Below are 26,472 nucleotides of genomic sequence, written 5' to 3'. Positions count from 1 at the left end.
TCTGTATGCTCATACAGAATGTACTTCTGTACAGCGGCACACTGTGCGCGCCGTTTCGCAGCGACTGCAGCGCCATCATTAACCGTTAAATTTACAAGATTAAAATTAATGCGCGAATACATTTTTTTTATGTGTCCCTGTTTCTATATATGTGTGTCCCAAATGAACGCCTAAAGGAGTATGAAAACATTTCAAAGGGAAATGGAAAACACACAGAACGTCAAACAATGCACTAATTTGCCAATTTAAGGAGGATGAATTCGAAATAAAAATAAAAAGAAAGATATCTGTACTCAGCACTTTATATAAAAAGAAATATCTTGAACAGCGTGACATAATAAGAAAAAAGTTCGGACTGCGAAAACATGTACCCAGGAATTTCGCGTGAAGGCCAACTCAGGATGTGGCCAAGCGACGAGCACGAAGAGAACCGCACATATTAAATAAATAAATATTTAACGAGCGACAATCATTATATGCCCACTGAAAGTTCAGACCACTTAAATGTCAGAGCCCCGTAAAAGACATGAAATGTATACTATATGCTTAGGTATTCCCGTTCAGGTGTACTCGTGTCTCGCGGCCATTTCTATCGAGTCTACAAAATCGCTACGAAGTGATTCGGCACAGGCATCGACAAATGTGGCGCTCACCGAATTCCAAAGCGCGGGTTCAGAAGATTTCCTTTTTTTTTGCGAGCTAATTGCTCTATGACAATAACATAATTTAATGCAAGCTGCACCCACAAAGACTCATGAGCTTGCCATATGACCTTCACTTCCGCGCTTCGTTTATGTGTTCCGCGAACCCGTTGCAATATCGTTGACTTATCATTTCAAGGGTTAATCTGCCGCTAAACGAGTCGTCCCACCGGGTGATGACGCCGGAAGTTCGGCACCTGCCAACGATCGCGAAGAGTTTATGGATAACGCCAACTGAAAGTGAGAGAGAGAGAGAGAGAGAAGGGAGACAAAGAAAGGAATAAAGAAAGGAAATGACAGAGAGAGAAACGAAGAACAAACGAAAGAGGAATAGTTATAAAGAGAACAAAAGATGCGAAGTAAGGGAGAGTGAAAGGTCGAAAGAAAGAAAAAATCATAGGGTCTCTTATGTTATCCCTAAGACGACTTTGAGGCGAAAGCCCAAGTGCCGATTCATTGAAGACGTACACAACCCCCTTAATTCGCTTAGGCATCCCTCTTAATTCGCTTAGTCATCCCTTTAATTCGCTAAGTCGTCTTCGCTCACTCATCCCTCTTAATACGTTGAGTCATCCTCTTAATTCATTGAATCATTCTCTTAATTCGCTTACTAATCCACTTAATTCGATTAGCCTAATTCGCTTTTCCATCCTCTTAATTCGCTTATGCCTCTTAATTTGCTTTGTCATCCTCCTAATTCGCTTACTCATCTTCTTAATTCGATTAGTTTTATTTGCTTAGCTATTCTCCTAATCCGCTTATCATCCTGTTAAATCGCTGAGTCATCGTTTAATTTGCTTACTCATCCTCTTATTTCGATTAGTCTAATTCGCTTAGTCATCCTCTTAAATAGCTTAGTCATCAATCTTAATTCTATTGCCTGTAACTCGTCTGAGTCATCCACTTAATTCGCCTAGTCATCCACTTAATTCGCTTTATCATCCATCTTAATTTGCTTTATCGATCCATCTTGCTTGCTTATTATTGGTGGTAGTAGCCACCATAGTGGTAGTGTCCAAAGCGCACCTCTCACCGACGGTTCTCTTGAAGTAGCAAAAACAGATCTCGTAGGCTATGCTTTTGCAAGTGCATAGGTGGTGCTGCACCTGAGGTAGTTCGTTTGATACTGAACTGCTTTTTAATGGTGGCAAGAAACAATGACGCAAAATTTCTGAGATGTCAGAGCACACGAACGCGCACAAATGTCAGTATGGAGCCCTACAACATGGGATCTTATATCGAAACTGCGTCATGCATATATTAACCCAATTTGTAAATAATGAATCGCCCTGTCAAACAGTAGTGCCTTGGAACACGTCCTGACATAATCCTCAAATGGTGTTCCAATTATGTACCTGGTATGTTCTCGGTATCGACTTGGGACGGACAAATGGAATTGACCAGGAGCCTTTTAGGATTAGTGCAGGACATCTTTAGGATCTACGAATGTCCTGATGCCGACATCCCATGGAGAGACTTACTGAGGATGCCTTTGCGTTGTCTGGTGGTGATTAAACTTTATTTCCAAAAAGGGTCCTGAAAGACACCAGACTGTTCGTCAAGGTGTAGAGGGCACCTCCCACGTCGGGACGGGGAGCCCTAGGCTCTCCGCCGCTTCGCGGGCCTTCTGGATAGCCCAGAGTTGGTCTTGCAGCGTCTGGGTATGTTTAAAATCGCTGTTACTTGTGCGCGCATATTGCGCCCGTAACTTTCTCTTCATTGCCACAGAAATTTGGCCGCCCCAAGAGTGGCAAAGTGCGTTTGGCTCCAAAACCGACGAAGCCAAGCAAACACGCGGATCGCGGATCGACCGTCCCGATGCGCTAATCTGCTCTGCCGGGACCAGGGCAACGTTCTGGTTTCCACTGCTGGCCCATGACCGTATACTATAGTGCGCCCACAAACTAGCCGACCGGATGAGCCGAGGGAGTATTTTGTAAGTGTCCTATAGTGGACATGTCCATTCTGTCTGCTGCTGATGTTCTGGGCCCGTATTCACAAAACACTCTTACGCATAGTAGTGTTTGTAAGAGCGAATTCCAGCCAATCCTGATGCTGGGCATATCGTTAGCGAAGGGGACCAGCCAATGGCAGAAGAGGCACTTACGAACGAAAAGCTTTGTGAATTCGGCCCCTGATAGGCTTAGCTTGGGTATGCATGAGGAGACAGGCGCCCTCCCAGCCAATCAGCACTTCAGCAGAAGGTGAAATGGCCTAAGTGGACACTTACAGAATGCCAGAGCTAATTTTTCATCGCATTACATGACACGTACCTTTATCGTTTCTTTTTTTTTTCATATGTGACGCACTTTTTTTTTTTCTCACTGTCTCGGTCTCGCTTTTCTCCAATGCGAGCAGTAAGAGCAGGCTCTTTGTATAGCTTTGCCTGCTATGTGTGAAACGGATTGCAATTCCTTATAACCGGGTTTGACAGTGTTTCTATCTTTTGCGCAGGTGCCAATGGCGAATCGATCAAAGATCCCAATGGCGGATCGGGAAAAGGCGCTGACGGGCTGCCGTATTTGCGACGTCACAGCAGCGTCCACATGCTCGCCCAGGCAGCGTGGCGCGAGGCAGCCGGCATCTCGGCTGCCCTGGGGACGGGACTCGCCATCAGCGTCGGAGGGCTGCTCATCGGACTGGTCGAGGTGAGCTTCCTGTGAAGCGTACATGAGAAACGTGTGATGGACATTCGCTGGCTTGGTGGCGACCGCGCAGATGAAGCCGCCTGAACAAAAGCTTGAAGAAAGGCATGATGATGATGATGATGATGATATCCTGCGAAAACGCAAGACCGGCTGTAATTGAAGGAACGAAGCGGCGTAAGGGGAGAAAGCAGTTTTATATACAAAACAGATTTATGCTGCATATATAGATATAGATAGTTGTTGCTGCTTGATCATAAACATATGCGAAAATAAGATACCTTATAGCCAGACATTCAAATACTACACTCTACCTTCTTACAGGCCTTCTTTCTGTTCTTCGGGGTTCTTTTTCTTCTTTTTTTTCTTTTTTTATTATTAGAGTCATTGAGCACAAGATCCACCACTGCATTTTAACGTGGTGCAGACTATAGTTAATTTGCTAAAGATTTTATATCAGGAAAGTGAACGAACGAGCAATCGAATGAATGCACGTACGAACGAATGTTCCTCGTACTGCTGCATTCCTCCATTCATGGCCACTAATCTGCTTTCCAACGCCACCGTGGCCGCCGGGTTCGCAACTTGAAAAACTGTGAGCGTAGCTGCGCTGACAGATGCGCGCTATGCAGTCTGGAATTGGAAATTCGCAACCGTTTGTCTAACAACCGTGGAATATTGCTTCCGTCACGTGACCGCAGGTGATACCTCCACTGGCGGTGTCCGGACTGCGGTGCGTCTGCTCGGTGCTCTACCTGCTTCCGGTGATCGCCCTGTTTCGACCTCAGCTGCTGGCCGACAAGGGCAACCGCCTGGGCCTCGCCGCCGTCTCCGTGGTGCTCGCGCTCCGAGCGCTCACCTTCACGCTGGGCAGCTCCACGCTGCCTCTGGCGGAGTTCTCGCTTCTCATCAACACTATGCCCGTCTTCGCGGCAATCTTCGGTAATTATATATATACATACAAGCGTCGCCTATATCCTCCTGAGACCCGAACACAACTATGGGGCATAATCGCTCTTCATGGCGGTTTTTACTGTCTACTGTTATATTTTGAACTTTGACAACCATTTTTTTTTTTCGTTTAAATACCACAGTCAGATGCCAAATACTGCGTCTCCATGTCTCCACTATCTCCTCATCTTCGCTATGGTAAATACTGCATTTCATGGCTTAAACGCAGAGGTGAAGATGGAACTATACACAAAAAAGGTCGTCATATTCACTAAGTAATTCACTAGTAATAATACTAAGTAAATGCGGTGCACAAATGCATTTGCGCAAGCTGGGACCTTCCCTATAAATATCTGTCTGAGATGAAAAAACGTATAGTTGCGAATGACGCTCTTTCCTGTCCTGGTCTTCACGTTATTTCGCGCCTCATTACATTGTAATATCTATATTGCCCCGCTGAGGCTGCCCCTGTTTAGCAGACATTTCTCTCATCTCTCATACATGATCCTGCTGAGACCATAGTAAAGCGTTCGACTCTGACACCACATAGTTCAGAGTCATCCATAGAGTTTCTCGCTATGTATATCTACTGTACTGAAGTTAGGAAATTTGCAGGCGCAAGTTGGAATCAGCTAGAGCAAGACAGGGTTAATTGGAGATCGCCTTCGTCCTGCAGTGGACATAAATATAGGCTGATGATGATGATGACTGTATAGTGAGATTTCTCTGTGGATCCATCCACGAGACGGCGTGTCACCGATTGCCGCGGCGTGGCTTAATTACGCGCAGGATGCGCCATACTGGAGGAGCGCTGCGGGCCCCGCGAGATGACAGCAGGCCTGCTGGTGCTGGGCGGAATCCTGGTGGCCTTCCTGCCCACCCTGCTGATGACGACCGACGTGGGCAACTCCATATCGGGCATCGTCATCACGCTCGCCTGCGCCATCTTCCAGGCCATGGCGTTCGTCATACTGCGACGCCTATCCTGCCAGGCGAGTGTGTGCACCGTGCTTCGGCTTAGAGGCAACAACACTAACTTCTGAGCCACTCCATCTCATCTTCCATTCCAGCCCCTCTTCCTTCTCTGGAACACGCATCTGGCTCAGTTTTCCTGCGGTTCTGCTTCCGAACGCGAATTATGTAGGTCGCGGATTCAATTCTTTGCCGCATTCTGATGGCAGCGGAATGTAAAAGAATCAATCACTTACCGAACTGTGGATGTGTGTCGAAGACTATCAGATGCTTTAAATTAATCCGAGGGCTTCCGTATACGGCCCCTCTCATGCCTTGATAGATTTTTCTCTACAGCTTGTGTCCCACCCGCGTACGCCTTCTTACATCTTTTTTTTTTTTTCCTGGTTTTACCACAGCTACTTCAGTTTATCTATCCTGCCCTCGCCCTTCCTTAATTCCTTCCTTCCGTCCGTCTCTCGCCACGTGATAGTGAACGTGCACAGGCTTAAGCGCTATAGACAACATGGATAGGATTAATGTGTGATCGAAAGCCGACTGTCAGCGGAAAAACCACCAAAACAAACGCACGCGTGGCGTTATATGTCTATCGATCGCAGGTGTCGCCCATCACGGTGTCCTTGTGGACTTCCGTGGCCACCGTGGTGCTCTGTGTTCCCCCGGCAGGGGCGCTGGGGCAGCTCCGGCACCTGGACACAGAGCCCCTGGACTTGATCTACACAGCGGGCGCGGGCCTGACGGCGCTGCTGACAGCGCTGCTGCCGACCATCGCGTGCACGTTGGCCGAGGCCGGCCGCGTGGCCATCGCCACCACGTCCAGCGTCGTATTCTCGTTCGCTCTGCAGGCTGCCGTGCAGCTCAAGGCGCCCACGCCGTGGGCCCTCGTCGGCGCCGGTTTCATCGTGGCCGCTGTAGTGTGCTCGAACCTCAAGTGGGAACCTTCGGTCGACATCTTTGAGAAGCTAAAGCTCAAGGGCTCCGGCGAAAAGGACAAAGAACCGCTTTTCGCGGTCAAAGACTACGGAACAGTACCGGTGCCGTCGTCCACCAAGTCGCCTTGATGCATACGAACATTTTCAAGTGCATACTGATGGACAGGGCACCAGCCCTGCCCCGTCAGTGAAACGTTTGCGTTGTTTACTGTACGGTATTCTAAGCAAATGTACAGTCGGCATGAATTGAAACGCGAACGGGAAGATGCAAATGAAAACCCCTTACACACGAAAGCGCAACGCGACAACACTGAATGCCCGGTTTCCCACATCTAAGCCTGAAACACGAGTAAACGCGGAGAAACATTGTTTGCATTTCAATTTATGTCGACAGTGCAATTAATATATTCGGAATAGATAGTGTTTAAAACATGACGGCCATGACGATTTCCCACGCCTGCAATCGCTTTCGGCGCAAGGAGTACGCAAAAGCAGGGCCTTCGAGATCGGGTTCAGTTTCTGATGGGTGCGATGTGTCGTCTGCTACCGAATAGGATCGTGAAAGCTCGTCCGTGCGAGTGACTTGGATTAAGTTCAAAGAAAATAGAAAGGGAAATCTACTGGTGAATTGATGTTTTAATCGTGGCGATAATACGCCAATTGCAGTTGTCTCGCATGTATAGCACACATGTACAAAATTTTATATTTGCAAATTTTTGTCGACTGCCAGACTAACGTGCGGTTGAAGGTTGCCCGAGGACCTGTTTGTTGCCTCCTTACAGAAGTTTCATTTCGCAACTCAAGGAAAGCGACACCAAAATGACTGCTAGCCACTGTTCATAGTCAGCATATAGCCAGGGACACAGACATTTATTGCTGCTTAGCAAGTTGCCCCAATGATGGACATGCGTATACTTATAACTGTACAGTTTACCAACTGCCCTAGAATTTTGTGAGCTCTAGTTCTTCTAAAGCTCGACATGCAGAGGACTAATTTCACCAGCCGGTGTAGTGGTAATAAATATATTGGGCCGGTATTTCGTAGCGATGCGTTATGCTTTATTCTATGCTAGTCTTATCATCCACCGCTCACGGCCGGCTGATTCCGTTGAAAACGTGAGCGGACCGTCGCTCTGACCACTGACCAAGCGCGAAAAGGCATTAGCATCGGAAAGGCATCGCTACAAAATACCGGCCCTGCTCTTTCTACCAATGTATAGCCAACAACATACATAATTTTCCGATATGCTATACTCTGTACATCGCACAACTAGCCTAAGGTTTGAAAGGAGGAAAAAGAACGAGATGATGAATAAAATTGATATGTCTTGTCCCTGGTGCTGATGACATTACAATCGAAAAAAAAAAAAAAAAACACTTAAGAACACGGTCTTTGTTCCGTACATGTCTAGTCCATTTTTTTTCCGCGTCACGACAAGCACCCACATACCCGTGCAAATTTCTGTGCTGCGCCGATGCGATGTCAGTTATACCACAAGCATAAAAGGAAGTATAAAGGACGACTGCCTGTTCCTGGCAACATATAGCTGACCTTTACTTTCTTGTGTCAGGGTGCACAGCTGGACATGTACAGTCACGATCGTTTTTCTTTGGCCACGTGACCGACATGTACAAAAGAACAAAACATTGAGTGGCTATAGCTTAGTCCAACGTCTGTTTTATACCGTTAATGATTCAATGTCAGCATGCTGAGCAACTAGGGCAGGCACGATCGAGGCCCCGAGAATCATCAGCCGTTTGTGGTTCCGCCCTTGCTCGGGACTTTCGTAAATAGGACTTTTGAAAACTACTATAACTGAGGCGATAATTTCATTAAGCAATAAATCAGCATGGCCTTTGTGCCTGCTTAAAATTCTTTATCAGGTACAGTCTGCGGAATAGTTGACTCTCGCTAATTCAACCTCGTTTAATTCGAACACACTGGGAAGTTCCGTCGAGAAGCCCCATACATTGCTATGGAAGAAAAACTTCAATTCGAACGTGAAAGCAAACCACTTTGGTTAACTCGAACCCCACTTACGCCACCTCATGCGCGCAGGAGTTACTAAAAGCTTGAAAACACAAGAAATTCGCCATACTTTGTCTACTGCTTCGCTAAGCAAATGAGACCACTCCTTTGTGGGGGTTTGCCAGCACTGACGACAGTGCTTAGGTCTGTGGGCCACTGGCCAACGACATGTGTGATTATTGTGATTCGGTATTGATATATATGTCGACGACAACAGAGTACTTCAAGAAATAAAAAAATATATTTCAATTTGTTCATTTTGCCTTTGTTTATTCGACTTTTCTGGTGATTCGACCAAATTTTGCTGTCCTGAAGGGGTCAATTTAACGGGATTCGACTGTATCTGGTGTTTATGCAAAGTTGCACATTTATGAACTCAGCATTTCGTGTTTTAAAATCTTTGATGGTTTTCATCACTTCTTTGTAAGAAATTTTGAAGCCCAAATAGAGATTCTGCTACCATCAAGCACGTGCTTAAAAGCCTCTTCCTGTTACCTATGACAGCTGTCCACCAGCTTGCCTGTGATATTAATCTAGACAAAATGTTCGTGATGAATGCTTGCTCAAATTTAGCATAAAGGCATTATATACATTATTGTGCAAGTAAAGCATCTACTGTAAGATGTGCAAATTATATTTGCGAGCAGAATTAAAGGTTTTTCAAATTGCACATCCAGGTGCAAGTCTGGCTGCTAGAATGAGAAGTGCCTGTTAAACCATAGTTCTTCAATGCCTTTCTTCTGGTTTGGAAACTTCTCCAAAAGTTTCATATAAGGACAGAAGGTGACACCAGAGGCGCTGATGTAAGTAGAAGGGGGCCATTCTGCTGCACGAGATGGGCGGGCTGCGCCATCATGCAACTCTTTCACCAGGAAGGGTGCCTCTGCCACATTTATTTTGACCATGTTTGCAGCATGAACATGCAATAAGAAATTTAGGCGAAATAATTTAGCGTGCAATGCACTTGTGCATAAGTTATATATGGCAGCGTTGCGTGATGGACGTGCCCCCCCCCCCCCCTCTAAGTAGCCATCTTCGCACAAAAACGTTTCGGTCAGCTTATTTAGAAAATTCTTTACTTAGTTATATTGGGTTAGCAAGTTGTTAGTAATTAGATGATTGTTAGGTGTCATTTTAGTTAGGTATGCTAGTTAATCAGTTGGAGAAGTTATCAGCTTAATTACTAATAAAGTAATAAACATAATAAAGTATAATTAAGTTATACTAATATAAGTTAGCAATTATTTACAGTTTCATTAGTTATATTTTGTGTTTGTTAAGTACACTTGAGTTAGTTATTAGCAAGTTAAGATAGTTTAGTTATTTCTAGTTATATGTGGTTAGCTAAATTATTATTTTAATTAGGTTGTTAGATAATTAGTAAGTTTAATTAATCCTTTAGTATACATAGTTATTAGGTAGCTATTACTTGATAAATACGGTGTCACTGGACGAGGTGGTTCTTTCAGCTTAGAAAGTAAACAACTCGCAAGGCCTTCGAAGTCCTAGGAATGGTGTCTGCTTTAAGCTTACATCCCTCACATTGTAGCGACATAAAATTCTTGTTCACTTTAAACACATCTCTACGAATAACAGCTTCAACATCAAAATGTCTTTTGCACATTCGAACCTGTTTCCAGTCAAATGTGAAGCAAAAATTTTCGCGCTGTGGAAAAGTAGCTTCCACTTGTCTCATAGGTCTACGATGTTAGGGGAACAAAACAATGACTTTGTTTAGTCGCCGCCCTTGCAACTGGCATGACATGCAGGCACACAACAAATGTTAGGGATTGTCGCTGTCGCGAAACATACTGCAACCATACAGAGAGAAATGTACAGCGTAAGAACAAACATTATTATTATTATTATTTGGTTTGTACACGTATAACACAAGGACACGAAGGAAATAGGGAGCGAGCAAGCTGACAACTGCCACCGACAGGGGCACAATGCCTGCCTACTCTTTCAGGACAAACACAAGCAGCTACGATCAGCAATGCATGCATTTTACACCTAATTACATAATAGTGTGACGTGCAATCGCTCTGCAGCCACTGTCTAAGAATGGAGGAGTCCCAAATGAACATTTTTAATTCTGAATTAGTCTGAAAATCAGGTGAAACTGGAAGTGAAACAGCACATTGTAGTAGTTTCGTCATGTTTCACTTTTTGAACACTATATACACCAACAGGGTGGAAATTTGCATGTCGTGCAGACACTGTTCACATACTGATAATGGCAGTTGACCTTTGCACAAAGGTCGGTGTACACAAACAATGCCTATGGCATCTGTGCGACGTCTGCTCCAATAACTTGCGCCAGTGGCGTCTCCATGTGGCCACGTTATGAAATGCTACCATGCCATTATGCGGGAGTTTCGTGACCAGATGAAAACTATAGATGGACCATGGTTAAACTCAGTAAGAAAGCACAAATTACTGGTGGAGACTACCAGAAATCTGGAGCGAAACGGAGCACAAGGCACATTTGATCCTGTTCTGTTGTGCTTGTCTAGTGTTCTTTCTCTCCCTCTCATAGCTCGTCTGTAGACTTATTGAACATTCAACTGGTCGCTTTTGAGTGCTCTGGCGGTGTGCTTATACCCGCCTGGTCGAAATCAAATGCTCAGAATACATTTACCTAGTTCATTCAGTGGGCCGCATTTGAGCTTGGTGCACTCTGAGGTGCTCCCATTTGCAAGCTAACAGCGCTTCCAAGATCCGACAGACTACTAGCCACGTGGCGTTTTCGATTGCTCTGGAAGCAGTTGAAAGTTTAGCTTGGGCAGGCTTGTTCCAGCGCCAGCCTCGAAAGGGAACCAGTCGAGTTTACTACTAACCTATTACGCAGTGTTGTCACTCTTTGCTGTAGCAAGTTGTTACATGTCGTGTTATGGATACAATAGACTGCAGATGGCAGTAGGCAGCCATGATAAATTGTGCAACTGAAAGAAGCTGCAGAGTTCAGGTATACGAGAAATAACTTTTCACTTCGAAATCAAATTCTAATGATCAATGTCATTTTACAACATCCATTTGCTGTGACACAAAAAATTTTCGAGCCATGTGACTTGAATGTCATGCTGTGCGATGGATGAGGCTTGCTCATGAACTCAAATGCAAAGGAGAATGATTTTGAATGTTATCAGATGTCCCTAAACATAATAGGTCTTGTACATGCGTTCCTGTGTAATGCAATCTAATAACGACACAACTCTGACAAATGCTTTTTGTAATTAAAATAAAACCTGCGATCAATAAATATGGTGAATGATTGAGTTCTTGATTTAGTGGCAGGAAAAGTGGTACATCTATGCATAAATGCAGCTTATTGTCCTTCAATATAATCGCCTCCCATGGTTACGCAATTATGAGAAAGCGTGTAGAGGTCTCGTATACTCTCGGCGAAGGCAGCCTGTGAGATGCGGTTGGGTTCAGCGTTCATATTGTGTTGTATGCCAGCAATGTCCAAAAACCGTCGTACACACACTTTTTCGATAAAGCACGGTTTGCAGCATGCACTGCCATATGTATGTGGCACAGCATGAGGTGATGTTTCCTTATCATTCCCCCCAAGTTTAAGCAGACTTTCACATTGGTACGTTGATCCGTTTCACCCATAGCAGCATTGCTGCACTACACCTCACTGCAGGTCTGGACAATCACATGGCTTTGCAAACGATGGCTAACAGACCTTAGGCTTCACTGACTTCACCATCAACCAGTAGCACCGACTACACCGCACGCCACAGCTTATTCACTATGTCTATTGATCACAGTTGGTATGGCACAGTATACACAGTCATTATGAATTAAAATGATTTACTGTCATTAAACATAGCATAACACCATAACAGTTATTCTGCATCAAAAAAATCGAACAAGGCACCACTGCTTATTAAACTGCTTTCATACACTACACAGCTGTTCAAGCATCTCAAGACGTTGTAGTGGTCTCTGGTTAACCTCCCTGCCTTTCCTTTGCCTTTCTCTCTCTCGCTGAAGTTCAAAATATACTACAACTGCATCTTGATTTCATAGTTCCATACTAAACTTGTGAAATAAGCCTACATTACAAAATCATTAAAATTGATACCGAACTGCATCACCTAGGCACCAGAAGTATCACGCAGTCCAGATGTCTTCCAAGTACCGACCTTGCCTCTGAAGTTCCTTCACAAATGCAAGACCGTCTTCCTTGCTTGCAACAATGCCCTCATCAACAAGAATGTCCACGAGAGTGTCTCTCACACTTGTTGCCATGCTGACAGCGTCACCACACACGTACACACACGAGTTGGCTACGGAAATAAGCCGAGCTAAATCTGTATGCCAAAGCCTCATGCTGTCTTGAACATACTTTCCACCGCGGATCCAATTCGAACAACCCACATCCTTTTCTTTCAGTTCGTGTCCTGCACTTCCCTCAACCCCTTTGAGTCTCATATCAGATTCTGTTGTGGCGTCCCCGCTGTCAGCATCTCTTGAAAATGAAACAACCAGCTTCGACAGCGCACCTTGCTTTACCAGTCCACAGAGCTCATTTTCATACAGAAAATCTAAGCAGCGGTGCCGGCAACCCGTAAACAGCCATGTCTCGGATACATCACCTCTATCACTCTGAGCCATGACTTCTCTCCGCCACTGCAGGTATGAAAGAAACGGGGCTACACCCGAGCCCGGTCCAATCATAACAACAGGTATGTTCAATGATTCGGGAAAGCAAAATGTCGTGTTTTTCCTAAGATAAACTGGCACTCTGCTGCAAGCATTTTCACTCAGCGATAAAGATTTCATGCCGGACACAATGTCGTGCTGTGCACGCCATTGCTTGGCAAGGTCTGTTAGCCAGCCAGTGCACAGACCCTCTTCATCACGTCCGGGTATTGGACATCGTTTGTAGAGTATCCTGAACTGACATGGAACACTGTTGTCCTGAGGCGGCCAGTTGCAGACTGAATAGTAGCGAGGAAGTAGCCTGGGCAAGTGTTCCAACAAGGCAGCCAGAGGAGGCTTGCAGCTTGAAAAAGCCTTGAGTACATCAAGGAAAGTGTTTCTTGCTTCGAGGATGAAACGTACGTAGTCCTTACTGCCTTCTCTACTACTAAGCTCCAGCAGGCGCCTTTTTTCACTCGCTTCAGAAGCAAACTCTGCAAGTGTCCTCAAGAATATCTTCTTTGGAATACCCCTAATGTCGCAGATGGTAGTAAGCAGCTTTTCCACGGTGAGCGGCGCTTTAGGCAGGTGTTCCATGTTGCGTGCCTTCTGCGCATGCGTCACGGCAACCACGTGACTACCGCGAATGCCTAGCCTATCAATGACGTAGCTCACTTCGGCTGGGCGATTGACGCAGAGAAAGCCGAACGAGTCGCCCGGTTTAATGCAGATTTTTGGTTCGACACTCGCTGTGGGTAGCTGAAATTCAAGTTCCCAGGCTTCTTTGACCTCGTCCGAAAAGGTCAGACGTTTCGCCGACGTGAGAGCGACGTACAAGATTTTCGATTCTTGGAAAGGCAGCGGCTGACCTCCTTGCCAGACGTCCCCGTCCGAAACATTCTCGTCGGCGCCAGATACGTCAAGTTGCACGCACACCAGAGGATCTTTCATGAGCGGGAGCGTGAGCTCCGCAGAAGCCGATAGGCTACAGCTCGTTAGGCTTCTTTCTTCCATACTTCTTTGCACCAAACGGTCCTCTCGACTCGGCGTTGTGTTGGTTGGGGCAGAATACAGGGTACAACGCAATGCCGTCCACAGCCCCTCGATCCAAGGTTCGACAACGATTTCCAAACCCACCGCGTCGTCGGCGTAACCGGTCTCGTAGAACTTCGCAGCGCCCAAAGCGTCAAACTGACTTTCTAGAGTCCTGGCGCCGTTGCAAAAGTTGTTGTAGTTGGTGTCGCCCAACCCGAGAACGGCGTACTTGGACCCGCTCAGGAGGCTGTCCGAGTTCGCCGCCTTGCGTAAGTAGCGGAGGAAACGACGAGCGTTTTCAGGCACTAGCCCTTCGTCCGTAGTTGACGTGACGACAACGAAGCATTTTTCTTTGACCAGGTCAAACTCACGGCCAAAAGCACTCACGCAGTGCAGATCGGGCAGAAATCCTCGTTCGAGGGCGGCGGCGTTCAGTCGACGAGCTATCGCCTCGGCCTGTCCTGTTTGCGAAGCGTACAAGAGAAGAAACCGTCTGTTTTCCACCTGCTCGTCCAAGCGCATAGCTCCGAGATTTGCGCAAACATTTAGGGAGGTACTCGCGACTTTTTACTTGAGTAAGAACAGGCAAAAGTGAATGCGATGTTTTACGGCTGTGGCGAGAAGCAAATGCACGTGTGCTTGTTTCCGAACGTGAAGAGTGTGAGGCTAAAGCTACTTCTGGCTTCGTTTTGACTCACTAAGTGGCTTCATAAACTATAAGTTGTCAGAACACAAAAGCCACGGCAAGTGTGTGCAAAAATTTTTACAAGTACTATTAATAAATGACAAGTTAAAACGTGTTCATGCCATTACAATGCTTCATTGGCCATTATTATAATAATAAGGCGAAAGAGGGGTCAACAGATAGCCCACGCTAGCCAAGTCAAGCTGAGTCTATGGCAATGGTAGCATGCGTAGCAGGCGTGTTGTATAAGGTGCAGTGTTTTTAGTAAGCATTTGTTTAGCACATACTTGCTGGTTGTAAACAGACAAAATGTGCTCCAATTCCTGCGATTGTGAAGAGCTCAACGAGTCTGAGCTAGCACCGAATGGCGTCGCGGAGATTGCTGTGAGCAGCAGCACATGCAAGACGTGCGGAGAGACTGCTCACCTATTACTTCGCAAGAAGGATCCGTACTGCAAAACGTGCTTCATCGCGAACTGTACTCACAAGTTTCGCTCTACTCTCGGCAAATCCAAATTGTTGAAGCCTGGCGAAAAGGTACTGGTTGGTTTTTCCGGCGGACCTTCGTCGGCCGCCATGCTACAGCTCCTCCGAGACGGTTTCTCGGAAGACGCGCACAAGAAACTCCTCTTCGAACCGAGCCTCGTCTACATCGACGATTCGTCGGCGTTGGGAACACAAAGCGACGAAGTTTCATTCCAGGAGGTCATCGATTTAATGAGGGAGTCCGGCTTCCCCTACTACACCTGTCGTCTTGACTCTCTGTTCTCTGCGGAACGCTTGAATCTAGATCCGTCGAGCCGTTGCACGGAAGTGACAGACGGCGAAGGATCGCGGGCTGCCTTCACGACAGCGTACCAATCGTTCAAATCGTTGACTGACCGCGAGTCGTTCTACAGGTTGTGCGTGCGTCGTCTGCTTCTGAGGCTGGCCAGAGACAACGGATTCGTCAAAGTGTTCACCGCCGAAACGGGCACGTTGCTGGCCGCCACTCTGCTCTCAACTATCGCTCTGGGTCGGGGAGCGCAGTTGAGGGAGGAGGCCGGTTTTCTCGACGATCGCGACCCTCAGGTGCTTCTGCTGCGCCCGATGCGCGAATTCAGCAGCAAGGAAATCGCGCTCTTCAACGTGCATCGCAACGTCCGCTTTCGCGTGCAGACTACGCCGAGCACGGGACGCGAGGCACGCGCTAGCGTGGCCCGGCTTACGGGAGAGTTCGTGAACGGCCTGCAAGAAAACTTTCCCGCGACGGTGTCCACGGTGTGGCGCACGGGGGACAAGATCGGGTCCCGACCTCGCGTGCGAGCTGCAGCAACAGCTTCGAGTTCGACGTCGTGTTGTCGTCTGTGTGGGTCGCCGCTCGACACCGTGAACGTCGAGCCGTGCTCGGCCGTAGCCGCGCTGCAACTGAACGCGTGAAGTCTCGAGACTGAGAGTGGAAGACGCGGAAGCCAGGACGTCCGATGAGGCTGGCGTCCAGGACGTTTCTTTAGCCTTTTGTTACGCCTGCCAGGCGCTCGTCGGGCAGAGCGATTCGAACGCGCTGTCATTACTCTGCGACGTTGTCGGGACGAGCAGCAATAGCTGACGTTTGAATTAGGAGTGCGCTTTTATTGCCTCACGCATGTGACTGCAGATTTGATCATATTTTAAAACACTGAAGCCCTCGCGCACAAATTGTGTCTTTCACGGTGATGTGTGGCCTTACAGAAACAGGTACCGACGGTGCCAGGACGTGTTTTTATCAGTGATTTGCAGTATGCCGACTGCCCGATTTGCTAGTCTTTACAGTCGCTGTTTAGGGCTGAAAATGAATGCAAGCACCGTTTGAGAATTCCACCAGAGAAAAAAGTACTGGCAAATAAAAGTGAAACTCAATGAGTCTTGTTTCCATACAGGCATTCTTCCTCTTTGCTAATATAAGCCTCTTTTCAACACTTACACTAACAAAGGCTTGTATTGTACGGGCAACCTGCAGTTGTCATATGGAGTCACCAGCGCCTAAGCAAACACATCCAGCAGTGGCAGTAAATTTGTTCTTGGAGTGTGAAGCAGGCAACAGCCTGATGTGTATTCTGTAACTTCAAAAAGGCTGCTGCATGCACATACTGATTGCGCATTTACGACGATGCACATGTAGGAGACATTAAATGTAATATACCTAGTGCAAACAGTGCCACCCACACGAGGAAGTCCTCTAACAGAGTGTGAAATGCTCAGTTTGTCTCTCGCTTCCTTTTGCATTATTTCTATCTGCAACCGCAGCTGAAAGCACTATACTGGGTTTGCTGAATCCTTCTGGTCATGTTGCTATCCCATTACTGCCAGGCCACCTATTCATTCTCAGTGCGACTGTCACCACATGAAGGAAAATAGAGCATGACCGCCAGTGCCACTGGAAACCAAAGTCGTGCCCCTGCGGCAACTTGAGATTGGAATTCATGCCATGGAAAAGGTAGGCATACAAAATGTGGACACAAGCTGCACGAGGACAACACAACCCTCTCATTGTGCGCATGTTTTGTACAGCTGCTTTTTCTGTGCCATAAATTCCTACAAATTTGCTGAGCCTTGTCATTCTGATGCAGTTGGGAGCTGGACACACTAACCATGGAGCTATAGTACAATAATTAACACTTGGCCATGCTGCACACTCCTGAGAGATGGGGAGGTTAATTGACTACCCCACATTGAGGAAAAGAATACGTATAGGGAATGAAACAAACGAGGAAAGGCAAAACGAGAGAGAGTTCACATACACAGTAGCAATTGCAGGGTGTCTATAAGCGTCTTCTCAGCTTTGTTGCTTTTCAAGAAAAGTCACTGGCCCATGTACGCAGGATCTTTGTCACCGTAAAGGGCTGACCATCCGCTCAGCAGAGTGCACTCTAGAGATACTCTGACCCATGTATGCTAAAACTTCCCTCCACCCAGACTCTACAAAGCAGATGGCAATGCCACATCTCGACGGAAGTCGTCACAGTGCTTTATTGACACTTCACGGCAATTCTTCAGAAGCGTAGCGCATTCTTCAGTTGAGGGGCAGCGCTGTGGTGAACTCTGTGGAGTGGTGGAAGAGCTTAAAGTCAAGGAAAGTGAGAATACAGGGGTGAGTGTGACCAGCGGGGTCTGCATGTGCATTTCAGGAGCCACTGGGTCACTCTCAAGTGTATCTTAGCAGCACATTCATTCTACTCTAGAAAAAGCTATCAACAAAGATGACATTACATGGCATTCAGAAGTGCACGATGGTGTTGTTTATTACAGAGATCATCACATGTAGTCAATAAATAGAATCAGTCGGCCACCGTTACATCAGATGGGGCCTTTTCACTGGACTCAGGTTGTCCAGCTGTGTCCATCTTCTCCTCCTCCTCCTCCTCCTTTGGCTGCTCTTTGTTCTGGTCATCGCTTGTGTTTGCAGGCTTGCTCCGTTCCACCGCTTGCTGGTTCTGAAGTGCTTTCTTCTTCAGGTCATAATCGGATTCCAGGCCGGCTATCTCTTTCTCCAGCTCCACGCAAGCTCTTTCAATTTCGAAGTTTTTACTCACCAGGCTGACCCAGCTGAAGTGAGACAAGAATATAAGAAAATTAAATTACGAGGTTCAACTTCAGAAACTGGACAATGGGTTATGAGGTACACTGTAGCAGAGGGCTCTAGGTTAGTTTTTACCACCTGAGGTTCTTTAGGGCGCAACCCGTATCATGGCACATGAGTGTTTTTGCATTCCGCCTCCAGTGGAATGCGGCTATGGAGACCGAGAATCAAACGCACAACCTTGCGATCTGCAGCAAATCACCATAGCCACTGAGTTACCAATGTTCAGTGAGACAGAATATGGTGTTTTCGTGTATACCTGCCAGTGTATATTACTTGCAAGGCACGTGGAAGCTGAACGTATGCGTACTTCACATAATAGTGTGAAAAGATGTGGATGAAAATGAACTGCATTGGAACTGATCGAGCAATTAGCTCACAGTTTAGAATTGTGCTATTTGCCACAAACAGTTTTTACAAATTTGTTGCAGCTAAAGAAGAAACACCGGGTATAATGATATAAGCATTTGTCAACTTTGAGCTTCATTTATTATATTTTACTCACCAATTTTAGACAATATTTGAAAAAATATTTTGAGGCCATAAAAAAAGAAGAAAATTGTTTGCTACAGATGGAAGAATTTAGCTTTCTCTTTAAAAGCAACCAATTTCATTCAAGTCGGTTTAGCAGATGTACTGAGGACACTTCTGCATTCCACGTGTATTTCAACAGGGAAATATGAGCTGGGCCCCAACATAAGGCTTCCTTTGAAGTTTTATTTTTTGAAAGGAACTTGTTTTGCTAAGATTGCTGATAGCCTGGGCTGTAAGACAGACATTCCAATGTCATGAAATCATTGACCAGAGCACACGGAACCATGCGTGTTATGCTGGCCCGATAGTCACTTCTTTTTTTCGGAAGGACTTATGGGACGGAAACGTCTTAGTACGCAACTGTGTCACTGGAAATCCACCCACGGTGAACTCTACTGTGAAAAGAAAAATTATCTTGCTTTTTTTTTGTTTTCCATTCTTTTCTGGCAAGCTCTGTAGTGGTGTTTACACAAGAAAAAGCCCGAAACTTGCAGAGCCACTTGATGCCCCCCTGCTTCGAATTCAGTTCTTTCATATTCAATATTCATTCAGTGTAACTGCACGTCCTGCCATGTATTCTTGTTGCAGTTTCACAATGTTGGAGAGCTCCACCATAAAATGATTAATTCAGTTCAATCAGGTTTAGTTTAATTCTGTTCTACTGTATCATGTCAAGTATGCACCCATACCGACTCGCCTGTCAACAGTATTATCGAAGATGAAGCAAGTGCAACAGCATGGCTTCCTTTGCTAACCAGGATCATTTCCACTTGTTCATACCTTTGCACAGGTGTGCTTTATAACATAATGTCATACAAACATTGCTCCATAATTATCATGACCAAAATACGAGAGGCAGCACCAACCACTCTTTGAGTCAGGTGTTTAATGTGTTTCACTTGTACTCTCGGCAATTCCTGAACTAATATGACAAAACCAAGCGCTAGCAACGAAACACTAAGGAAGAAAAAAAAAACCAAGAAGAGGCCTCAAAATCACTCAGCACCAAGCTTCTCTTGACTAGCAGGACTTCAAACGGACATTGCAGCCCTTTCACCCCCTCCTCTTGCCCTTTCTCATTTCGAAGCCCAGCGCACCTCCTCCGTGCGTTGCGCCGTGCTATGTCAAACACACGAAGCAACCCTCTTTCTTAACAGCCATTGCTAATTGCCTCATTAATGAGGACAACAAAGCACTGAGCCATGTCAAGGACAATGCAATTCTTCTGGGGTTACATATTGGGGCTTCCCCTTTGTTTTCCCACTCATTAATGCTGCAAGAGAAAAATACATACCGCCATCTATACAAATCATCAGATATAACAAATTAAACTTGAAATGTTTCTAGCTGATATCGGCATGTAACAAATATAGGATTGTAACAAATATTGAATGTAACAAAGATATTTTCACGTCAGGTGTGACTTCATTATAACGAGATATTGAAGTGGTCCTCCTCATGAACTTTGGCTAGAAAAGTGCAGAAACAGGATGGGAGAAAGAACCCAAAAGCCCAGTTACAACAATTACGTCCTATCGATATCCTATAGACATCTACTGCCAGGACATAGACATCTTAGGGATGTGTCGAATATGTCCTGCGGACGTCCCCCACAGACTGTTTGGCCGCATTTTCCATGTCCAGTGGACACTCCTTGCATGTTCGCGAGGGACACCATGGGGACATGCTACGCACATTTTATAGACATATGTCAGGGTCTTTTGCACAGTTTGCCATAATGTCGATTACGGTCGCAGCACACGCTGTGTGACACATGCAATGGGCAGAGCGCCCGCACATCGAGAACAGATACATTGTGTGCGCACATTATGCATGCACGCACATGTGCGGAAATGCTGCATACTCATTCTGCTAGGCCTTCCGCCAAGTGCAAGTGGGTTATTGAACTAACAAGTTTTCAAAGTAAATTGCATCAGAAAACTCGTAAAGTATGACGTACACACAAGCTGCAGACATGATAGCTTTGGGCTGTAATTCGGACATGCAAGAAAACACAATTCTGTTACGAGGGAACTCAATGCCTCAATTGGAGGACCAATATTAACACGTATGTCAAAAAGGTCCATGTAGAATATCCTCGGGCAATTCATGGTAGGATATTCAAAACAGGTCCATGTGCGATATCTCTGGGACATCCACAGTAGGATATACAAAACTGGAAGTCCGGCAAATGTCCTCTTTGTTTCCGAAATGGTCCATGCACATTGGGACATGATTCAGATATGTCCTATGGACGAAGTGTTTTTTTTCTGGGGAACATGCAGCAGTGTTGGTTTCTTCCAACCATCTCATTTCTGCGCTGTTCCAGTTAAACTGACAGAATTGACTAGCTCAGATGTTCTATGCTATTTTTACTGCATTCCGAGCATCCCAAGAGAAACAGCATCATGGATAACCTTCGGGACCAAGCATCGAAAATCAGTGTGTGTACTATTGCAAGTCTGAGCTGTCAAGTGGGAACTCGTGGATAGCTCAGAATCAACCTTGTTCACAGCCTGAGGGGGTCCCATGTTTTTACACATGCACTCAACATCTCACACACCTACTCGGTCATCTGTAGTGGCTTACTCAGAGTAAAAAATCTGCCACTCATAGATGTAATTTTCTGTCACAAAGTGAGCTTCAGCAACCAATTTCTTTTTCTCTTATTGCCAAAGGCTCAGGTGTAAACACAGGATTATATGTGAAGGCCAATGAAATTAACTTAATAGTTACAGCCAACTTCCATTAATTTAGCCTTGATAAGACTGACCGAATTGCTTGAGCTATCCAAAAGGCTGAATGGGAAAAGCAGGCAGAGAAACCATCTGAACATACCCCTGCTTGTTTTGGCACTATTTATCTGATTCTAATGCGCCCCTGGATCAAATGTGCAACTGATCTAAGCAACTCCCACTAGTTTATAGAAAATACTCTACAACAGCATATGATGACATGCAATCAAGGCACATGGTAAGGGAAAGGATGTCCATATGCCCGTCAGCAGAATGCATGTGCCCTGCAGGCAAGAGCCAGCTTAAGCTAATTATGAGACTCGGCCTTTATGGAAATGTTGCAGATAAAAGCACAAGAGTTCGCAGCGGATCATGGCATCTCCGGACCACAATTCAAGGCCAGCCGAAGCTGGGCAGAGAAGTTCACGAAGAGAGCTGTGCTCTCCCTTAGGAGGCGGACTTCTATCATGCAAGAACTACCGGCTGACTATGAAGAAAATTTGATATCTTTTCAACGCTACGTCATCGGACTGCGAAAAGAGCGCAACTTCCTTCTCGGCCAGATAAGGAACGCGGTCGAAATCTTGATATCTTTCAACATGCCGTCGGCTCAGACGATACACGTGAAAGGTGATCGTCAAGTGAACATACGCAACGCAGGGTGCAAAAAAGCGCAGATCACCATCATGGTAGCATGCACCGCCGATCGGCGTAAGCTGCCGCCGTACATAATGTTAAAAACAAAAATGATGCCAAAAAATCCTGATTCCGTGAAGGTGCGCACATTCAAGGCCAAGAAAAAAAGTGGGATGACTGAGGCACTCATTATCAACTGGATTAAGACTGTGTGGTGCTGGCGTCGAGGGGCACTGTTGGCTTGCCAATCGTCATCCTCTATGCTTTTCGAGGACATCTGACCGCAGCGGTGAAGAAGAAGCTCCACGTAGAAGCTTACAGATCTAGCAGCCATCCCTGGAGGCATGACAAGTCAGTTGCAGCCTCTGGATGTGTGTCTCAACTAGTCATTCAAGGACCACGTGGGACGCCTCTATAACGAGTGGATGGCCTCTGACGATGCGGCCTTGACACCGCTGGGGCGTTTAAAGCGGGCATCACCTTTTGTGGTGGCTTGGCGGATAGCTGATGCTCGGGCAGCTCTACCTGAAGCAATGGTGGCAGCCTCATTTAAGAAATGCTGCATGTTGAACTCGTCGTGCGGCATCGAGGGCAGTGAGCCTTGAAAGTGTGACAGCAACAAGAAAAACACTGATGTATTAGAAGATGATAGATCGTGATTGATGGATTGTACTAATATGTGCTCATACAGTTGCCTTTTGCACCTTTAGAAGGTGGGAATGGAAATGAATTCTCACGCAGATTCTTTCGCCTTATATTAGAGTGCAAACTTTTCTTAGGTCCTTCAACTTCCCCTTCGACTTATACTAGTAACAGCCTTATATTCAAATAAGTACGGCACCAGTCGGCAACTATATTAGATTAAAGCACCTGATGGAAATTACAAGATTCATTTAGAGTGATTCACAGCCACAACCACAGCACGTAGGTGTTCAACACTCAATATAATTGCAAGACAGTGGTACCGAATTTTACTAAGCTAGTTTGATGGCTTCCGTTTCAACTTTAGATAAGATTTAGAGTGACAGTACCTTTTCATCTGATCAGTAGTGCTGTTGCAAGTGCTATAAAATGGTGCGTTGTCTCGGGTTATGCATTCTTTGTTAATGGTCCCCGAAAACTGTATCAATGGGGCTTTATCTGTATACAGCCTGTTGAGTCAACCACGGGAAAACAGTGGCAGCAAACGCCATGTGTCACACAGGACAACCAGAGAAGGCAAGGCGGGCAGGGAGCGGGGCTGCTCATGAAGATGGAATAAAAGAAAAAAAAAAAAAAAGAAGAATGAAGTGTTTGATCAGGGCAACGCGGGTGTCGGTCTCTTCTCTGTCGCTACACAGCCAACAGCGTTTCGAGCACTGGGCCAAGCTCCCAATCTATACACAGTGTCAAGAACGCTGTCAGCCGTACACTTCTACGCATCCAATGCTGAGTCATGTGAAATCTTATGAAAGTGACTGTATTTTAAAATGTGATTTCTCGAGTAAACCGCCACAGGATTCCTCCTTAAAATAGTGTCGTGGCTCTGCTGTGTTACACACGTTATGCTTGCACACCTTTTCCCCTACTCTCTAGTACTGTTGCAGCCATAAAACCATGGTTCAATGTCAATAACAGCAGTCACAGCACCTCACGCGACCCTTCTGTATAGTATTATGTAATATTTTGCAGTAAGTCTGTCACAGCCGCATGATTAATTTGCTTCCTTCAGAGGTGATAGGCTTGGGAAAGGAGTCTGCGTCCGTAATTCCCATAGAAACCGTCGTGAGCACAAAAAAAAAAGGAGATTTGGGCTGCTCCCACAGCGACAACTTCCCATGGGGCGGCCCAAATGCACCTACTGAGGTGGGACCGCCTTCGGGTTGCGGGCGAACACTCCTTTCCAAGCGTTGAGGTTCCATAATGGCCAAGCACCAGGCCGGGAGTGCGCTTGTAATTATTTTACCGGTAGGTACCCAGCGGCAGCACTTCCCGCTCACAGCCGCGGTGGATGCTCTTCAGCAAGACCATTTGTGGTTGAACAAGAGGTAGCCAGAGACAACTCGGGAAATCTGTATTGGGTCCCTTTTTGAGATGTGAACCCCGACAAGAAGCCAAGCACCAGGCCATGGAACATCTCTACCCATTAGAAAAACCCAGTGAGTTTCCGGCAGCATCGGGATTTGAAATCAGTACCTCCTGCAAACGAGGCGGATGCTTTACCGCCATGCCACCGCTGCGGTACATGTGCACATATTCACTACCTGCAGCACATACAGGTAAGGCACTGGGAGAGTCTTTTATGAGCATTTCACGTTATCCACGACAAATGCCAAGAACACAACCACCACTTCGAGTTAAGAAATTCCCATATCAGCTATCACTCTCGCTTTGGCATTAGCCCACTGCTACAACATCTCTCGTAGCCCAGCCTGTAGCTCTGGGACATCAACTGCTCCAATATTGTTAATATTGTTAGTAGTGAATTTACTGCTTGGCTTGTTTTTCTACAAGTGCTAAATTACTGTAGCACTTTGTTTACACCTTGCATCTCCACCCAACCTTTTCTGTATGCCGCTTCAATTTGAGCACAGTCAAACACTGACATACAGTCAAACCTCGATATACAGAACACGGATATATAGAATTATTGAGTATATCAAACACTTTCAATATCACCAGGAAAATCCCATGCATTTTTCATTTTTGATTTCGAACGGGGTCGGACGTAAAATGGGTATATCGAACTCCGCCACCCCAGACCACGTGTGCTGTGTTGACAGGTGGGGAGCTTTCCCACAACACCTTCGAAGATAGCAGAGGCACGATGGGCGTTCCCGACTGCTGCGCACTATAGCTGCACACATTGATCACACTGAGGGCGCCATTTGAACGTAGCAGCGTACTCACGTGGCGGCTTAGCTAGTTTGACAACGTGAACGAAGCATTGCATTTGCTGCACTGACTCCTCGGTGCCGCTACTAATGCTAAGTCAGTCGTCGTCATTGTGTGCTCGGAGTTAGGCCTGTTGCAGTGTGGTTGGTGTTGTGATGGCTGCAAACATGAAGCGGATGATCCTGACATTTGCCACGAAATTGGAAGTCCTCCAGCGCATTGTGAATGGCGAAAAGAAGTCAAGCGTCGCCGAAGCTTTCGACATACCGAGAAGCACTTTGAGTACGCCACTGAAAAACAAGAGCGACTTAAAAGCCAAGGCAGAACAAAACCAGCACTCAGGCGCATGGCATGTGCGCAAAGCTGCTATTGAAGATGTTGAGAAGTCGCTGCGCAAATGGTTCATCGATGCAAGGGCCCGGAATATTCCTTTATTGGGACCGATGCTACAGCAGAAGGCCAAGAACTTTGCATTCATTCTCGGCGCCGAGAATTTCTATGCCAGTAGCGGTTGGCTGCAATGTTTTAAGGTCCGCTTTAACATTGTCGGGAAGACAGCCTCGGGGGAAAGTGAGGACGCCAATGACGGGATCATGAAGTGGCTTGAACAAGAGTGGCCCCAGGTTCTCGCCAAGTATGAGCCGAACCAGATATTTAATGCGGACGAAACACACCTGCTCTGGCAAATGCTTCCGTGACAAACACTCGACACCCGCAGGGACAAGTACCACGGCAACAAGCAAGGCAAGGCTCGCATAACAGTTCTGTTGGCTGCCAATATGGACGGAAGCACTAAGCTACGGCCACTTGTCATAGGCAAGTTTCAAACCCCGAGGTGCATGCGCAACTGCCCCAGTATTCCGGTGACATATGCTTACATTAAATAGTGAGTGCAGCAGTTCCTTCAGAAAAAAGCATCTGCGGTAACACCTATTTTCCCCATAGTAGGGAGAGTTAAGTAAACTAGGCTTCACTACTTTTGGTTTTGAGGAGGCGCCAGTAATGTATCGAGAAAGAAACATAGCTTTTTCTCCTTGTCTCGATGCCAGAATTGGCATGCGGTTATGCAGGCAGAGTTCAAATTATTGAACGGCAAGCTGTAAGGAGTCCAAAACCTCTATCGCTTTTATATGTTGCATCGATGGGGCAAATGGCGATGTATACTGTCCGAATGAACGGTTGGTGACCATATACCAAAGGGATCTTCGTGTTGGATGTGACTTTGTTATAATAAGGCTCAAGTTACAAGCTGACAGACATTGCCTCCATTTCAAAAGGTACAGAACTGTTCTAGCATTTCGCCGTTCCTTTAGCTTGTACACTTCTTTTCTTACCTTGCTTCCAGGTGCTTCAGCTTCTCACCAGCCTCTGTTTGAGTTGTCTTCCGCTGCCAGTTCACCTCCTGAATCTCTTTCCTGTGTGATATCAAAGCAAAAATAAACGAAAAGCAATCAGAAAGTCCAAGACAAACTGCAACCACATGTTAAAG

General features: G+C 46.2%; 4 protein-coding genes across 5 annotated transcripts in view; 2 read left to right on the top strand and 2 right to left on the bottom strand.

The window, feature by feature from the left end:
• The window catches only part of LOC119446403 (uncharacterized), a 41,795-nt gene extending 34,280 nt beyond the window's left edge, over positions 1–7,515 (top strand). For both annotated transcript variants that reach the window (XM_037710827.2, XM_037710829.2), the window contains exons 3-6: positions 3,156–3,349; positions 4,048–4,288; positions 5,087–5,289; positions 5,869–7,515. In XM_037710827.2, the coding sequence (XP_037566755.1) occupies positions 3,156–3,349; positions 4,048–4,288; positions 5,087–5,289; positions 5,869–6,330 (1,100 nt within the window). In that variant the 3' untranslated portion in view covers positions 6,331–7,515. The remainder of the gene's footprint in view (positions 1–3,155; positions 3,350–4,047; positions 4,289–5,086; positions 5,290–5,868) is intronic.
• A 1,412-nt stretch (positions 7,516–8,927) lies between these two features.
• On the bottom strand, positions 8,928–14,743 carry LOC119446402 (methionine synthase reductase). The gene has a single exon (XM_049664123.1). It carries the CDS (start codon positions 14,441–14,443, stop codon positions 12,356–12,358), a length of 2,088 nt encoding a protein of 695 aa, XP_049520080.1. The 5' UTR covers positions 14,444–14,743; the 3' UTR covers positions 8,928–12,355.
• A 61-nt stretch (positions 14,744–14,804) lies between these two features.
• Positions 14,805–16,499, top strand: LOC119446401 (cytoplasmic tRNA 2-thiolation protein 2-like). The gene is given in 2 exon segments (XM_037710825.2): positions 14,805–16,016; positions 16,018–16,499. Coding segments are annotated over 2 exon segments (1,278 nt in total). The 5' UTR covers positions 14,805–14,915; the 3' UTR covers positions 16,195–16,499.
• Positions 16,500–17,842: 1,343 nt separating this feature from the next.
• LOC119445115 (uncharacterized) overlaps positions 17,843–26,472 on the bottom strand; it is an 11,806-nt gene continuing 3,176 nt past the window's right edge. Inside the window, exons 2-3 of the mRNA XM_049664887.1 lie at positions 26,318–26,453; positions 17,843–18,170 (exon numbers count right to left, since the gene is read on the bottom strand). Of these exons, the coding sequence (XP_049520844.1) occupies positions 17,903–18,170; positions 26,318–26,453 (404 nt within the window). The 3' untranslated portion in view covers positions 17,843–17,902. The remainder of the gene's footprint in view (positions 18,171–26,317; positions 26,454–26,472) is intronic.

The sequence above is a fragment of the Dermacentor silvarum genome, chromosome 3, assembly GCF_013339745.2.
Source record: "Dermacentor silvarum isolate Dsil-2018 chromosome 3, BIME_Dsil_1.4, whole genome shotgun sequence".
Lineage (NCBI taxonomy): Eukaryota > Metazoa > Arthropoda > Arachnida > Ixodida > Ixodidae > Dermacentor > Dermacentor silvarum.
The sequence above is the reverse complement of the archived record's forward strand: the minus strand, read 5'-3'. Positions and strand labels throughout refer to the sequence as shown.

Coding starts and splice junctions, on each gene's coding strand:
- LOC119446402 (XM_049664123.1), bottom strand. CDS start 14,443: ATGCGCTTGGACGAGCAGGTGGAAAACAGACGGTTTCTTCTCTTGTAC.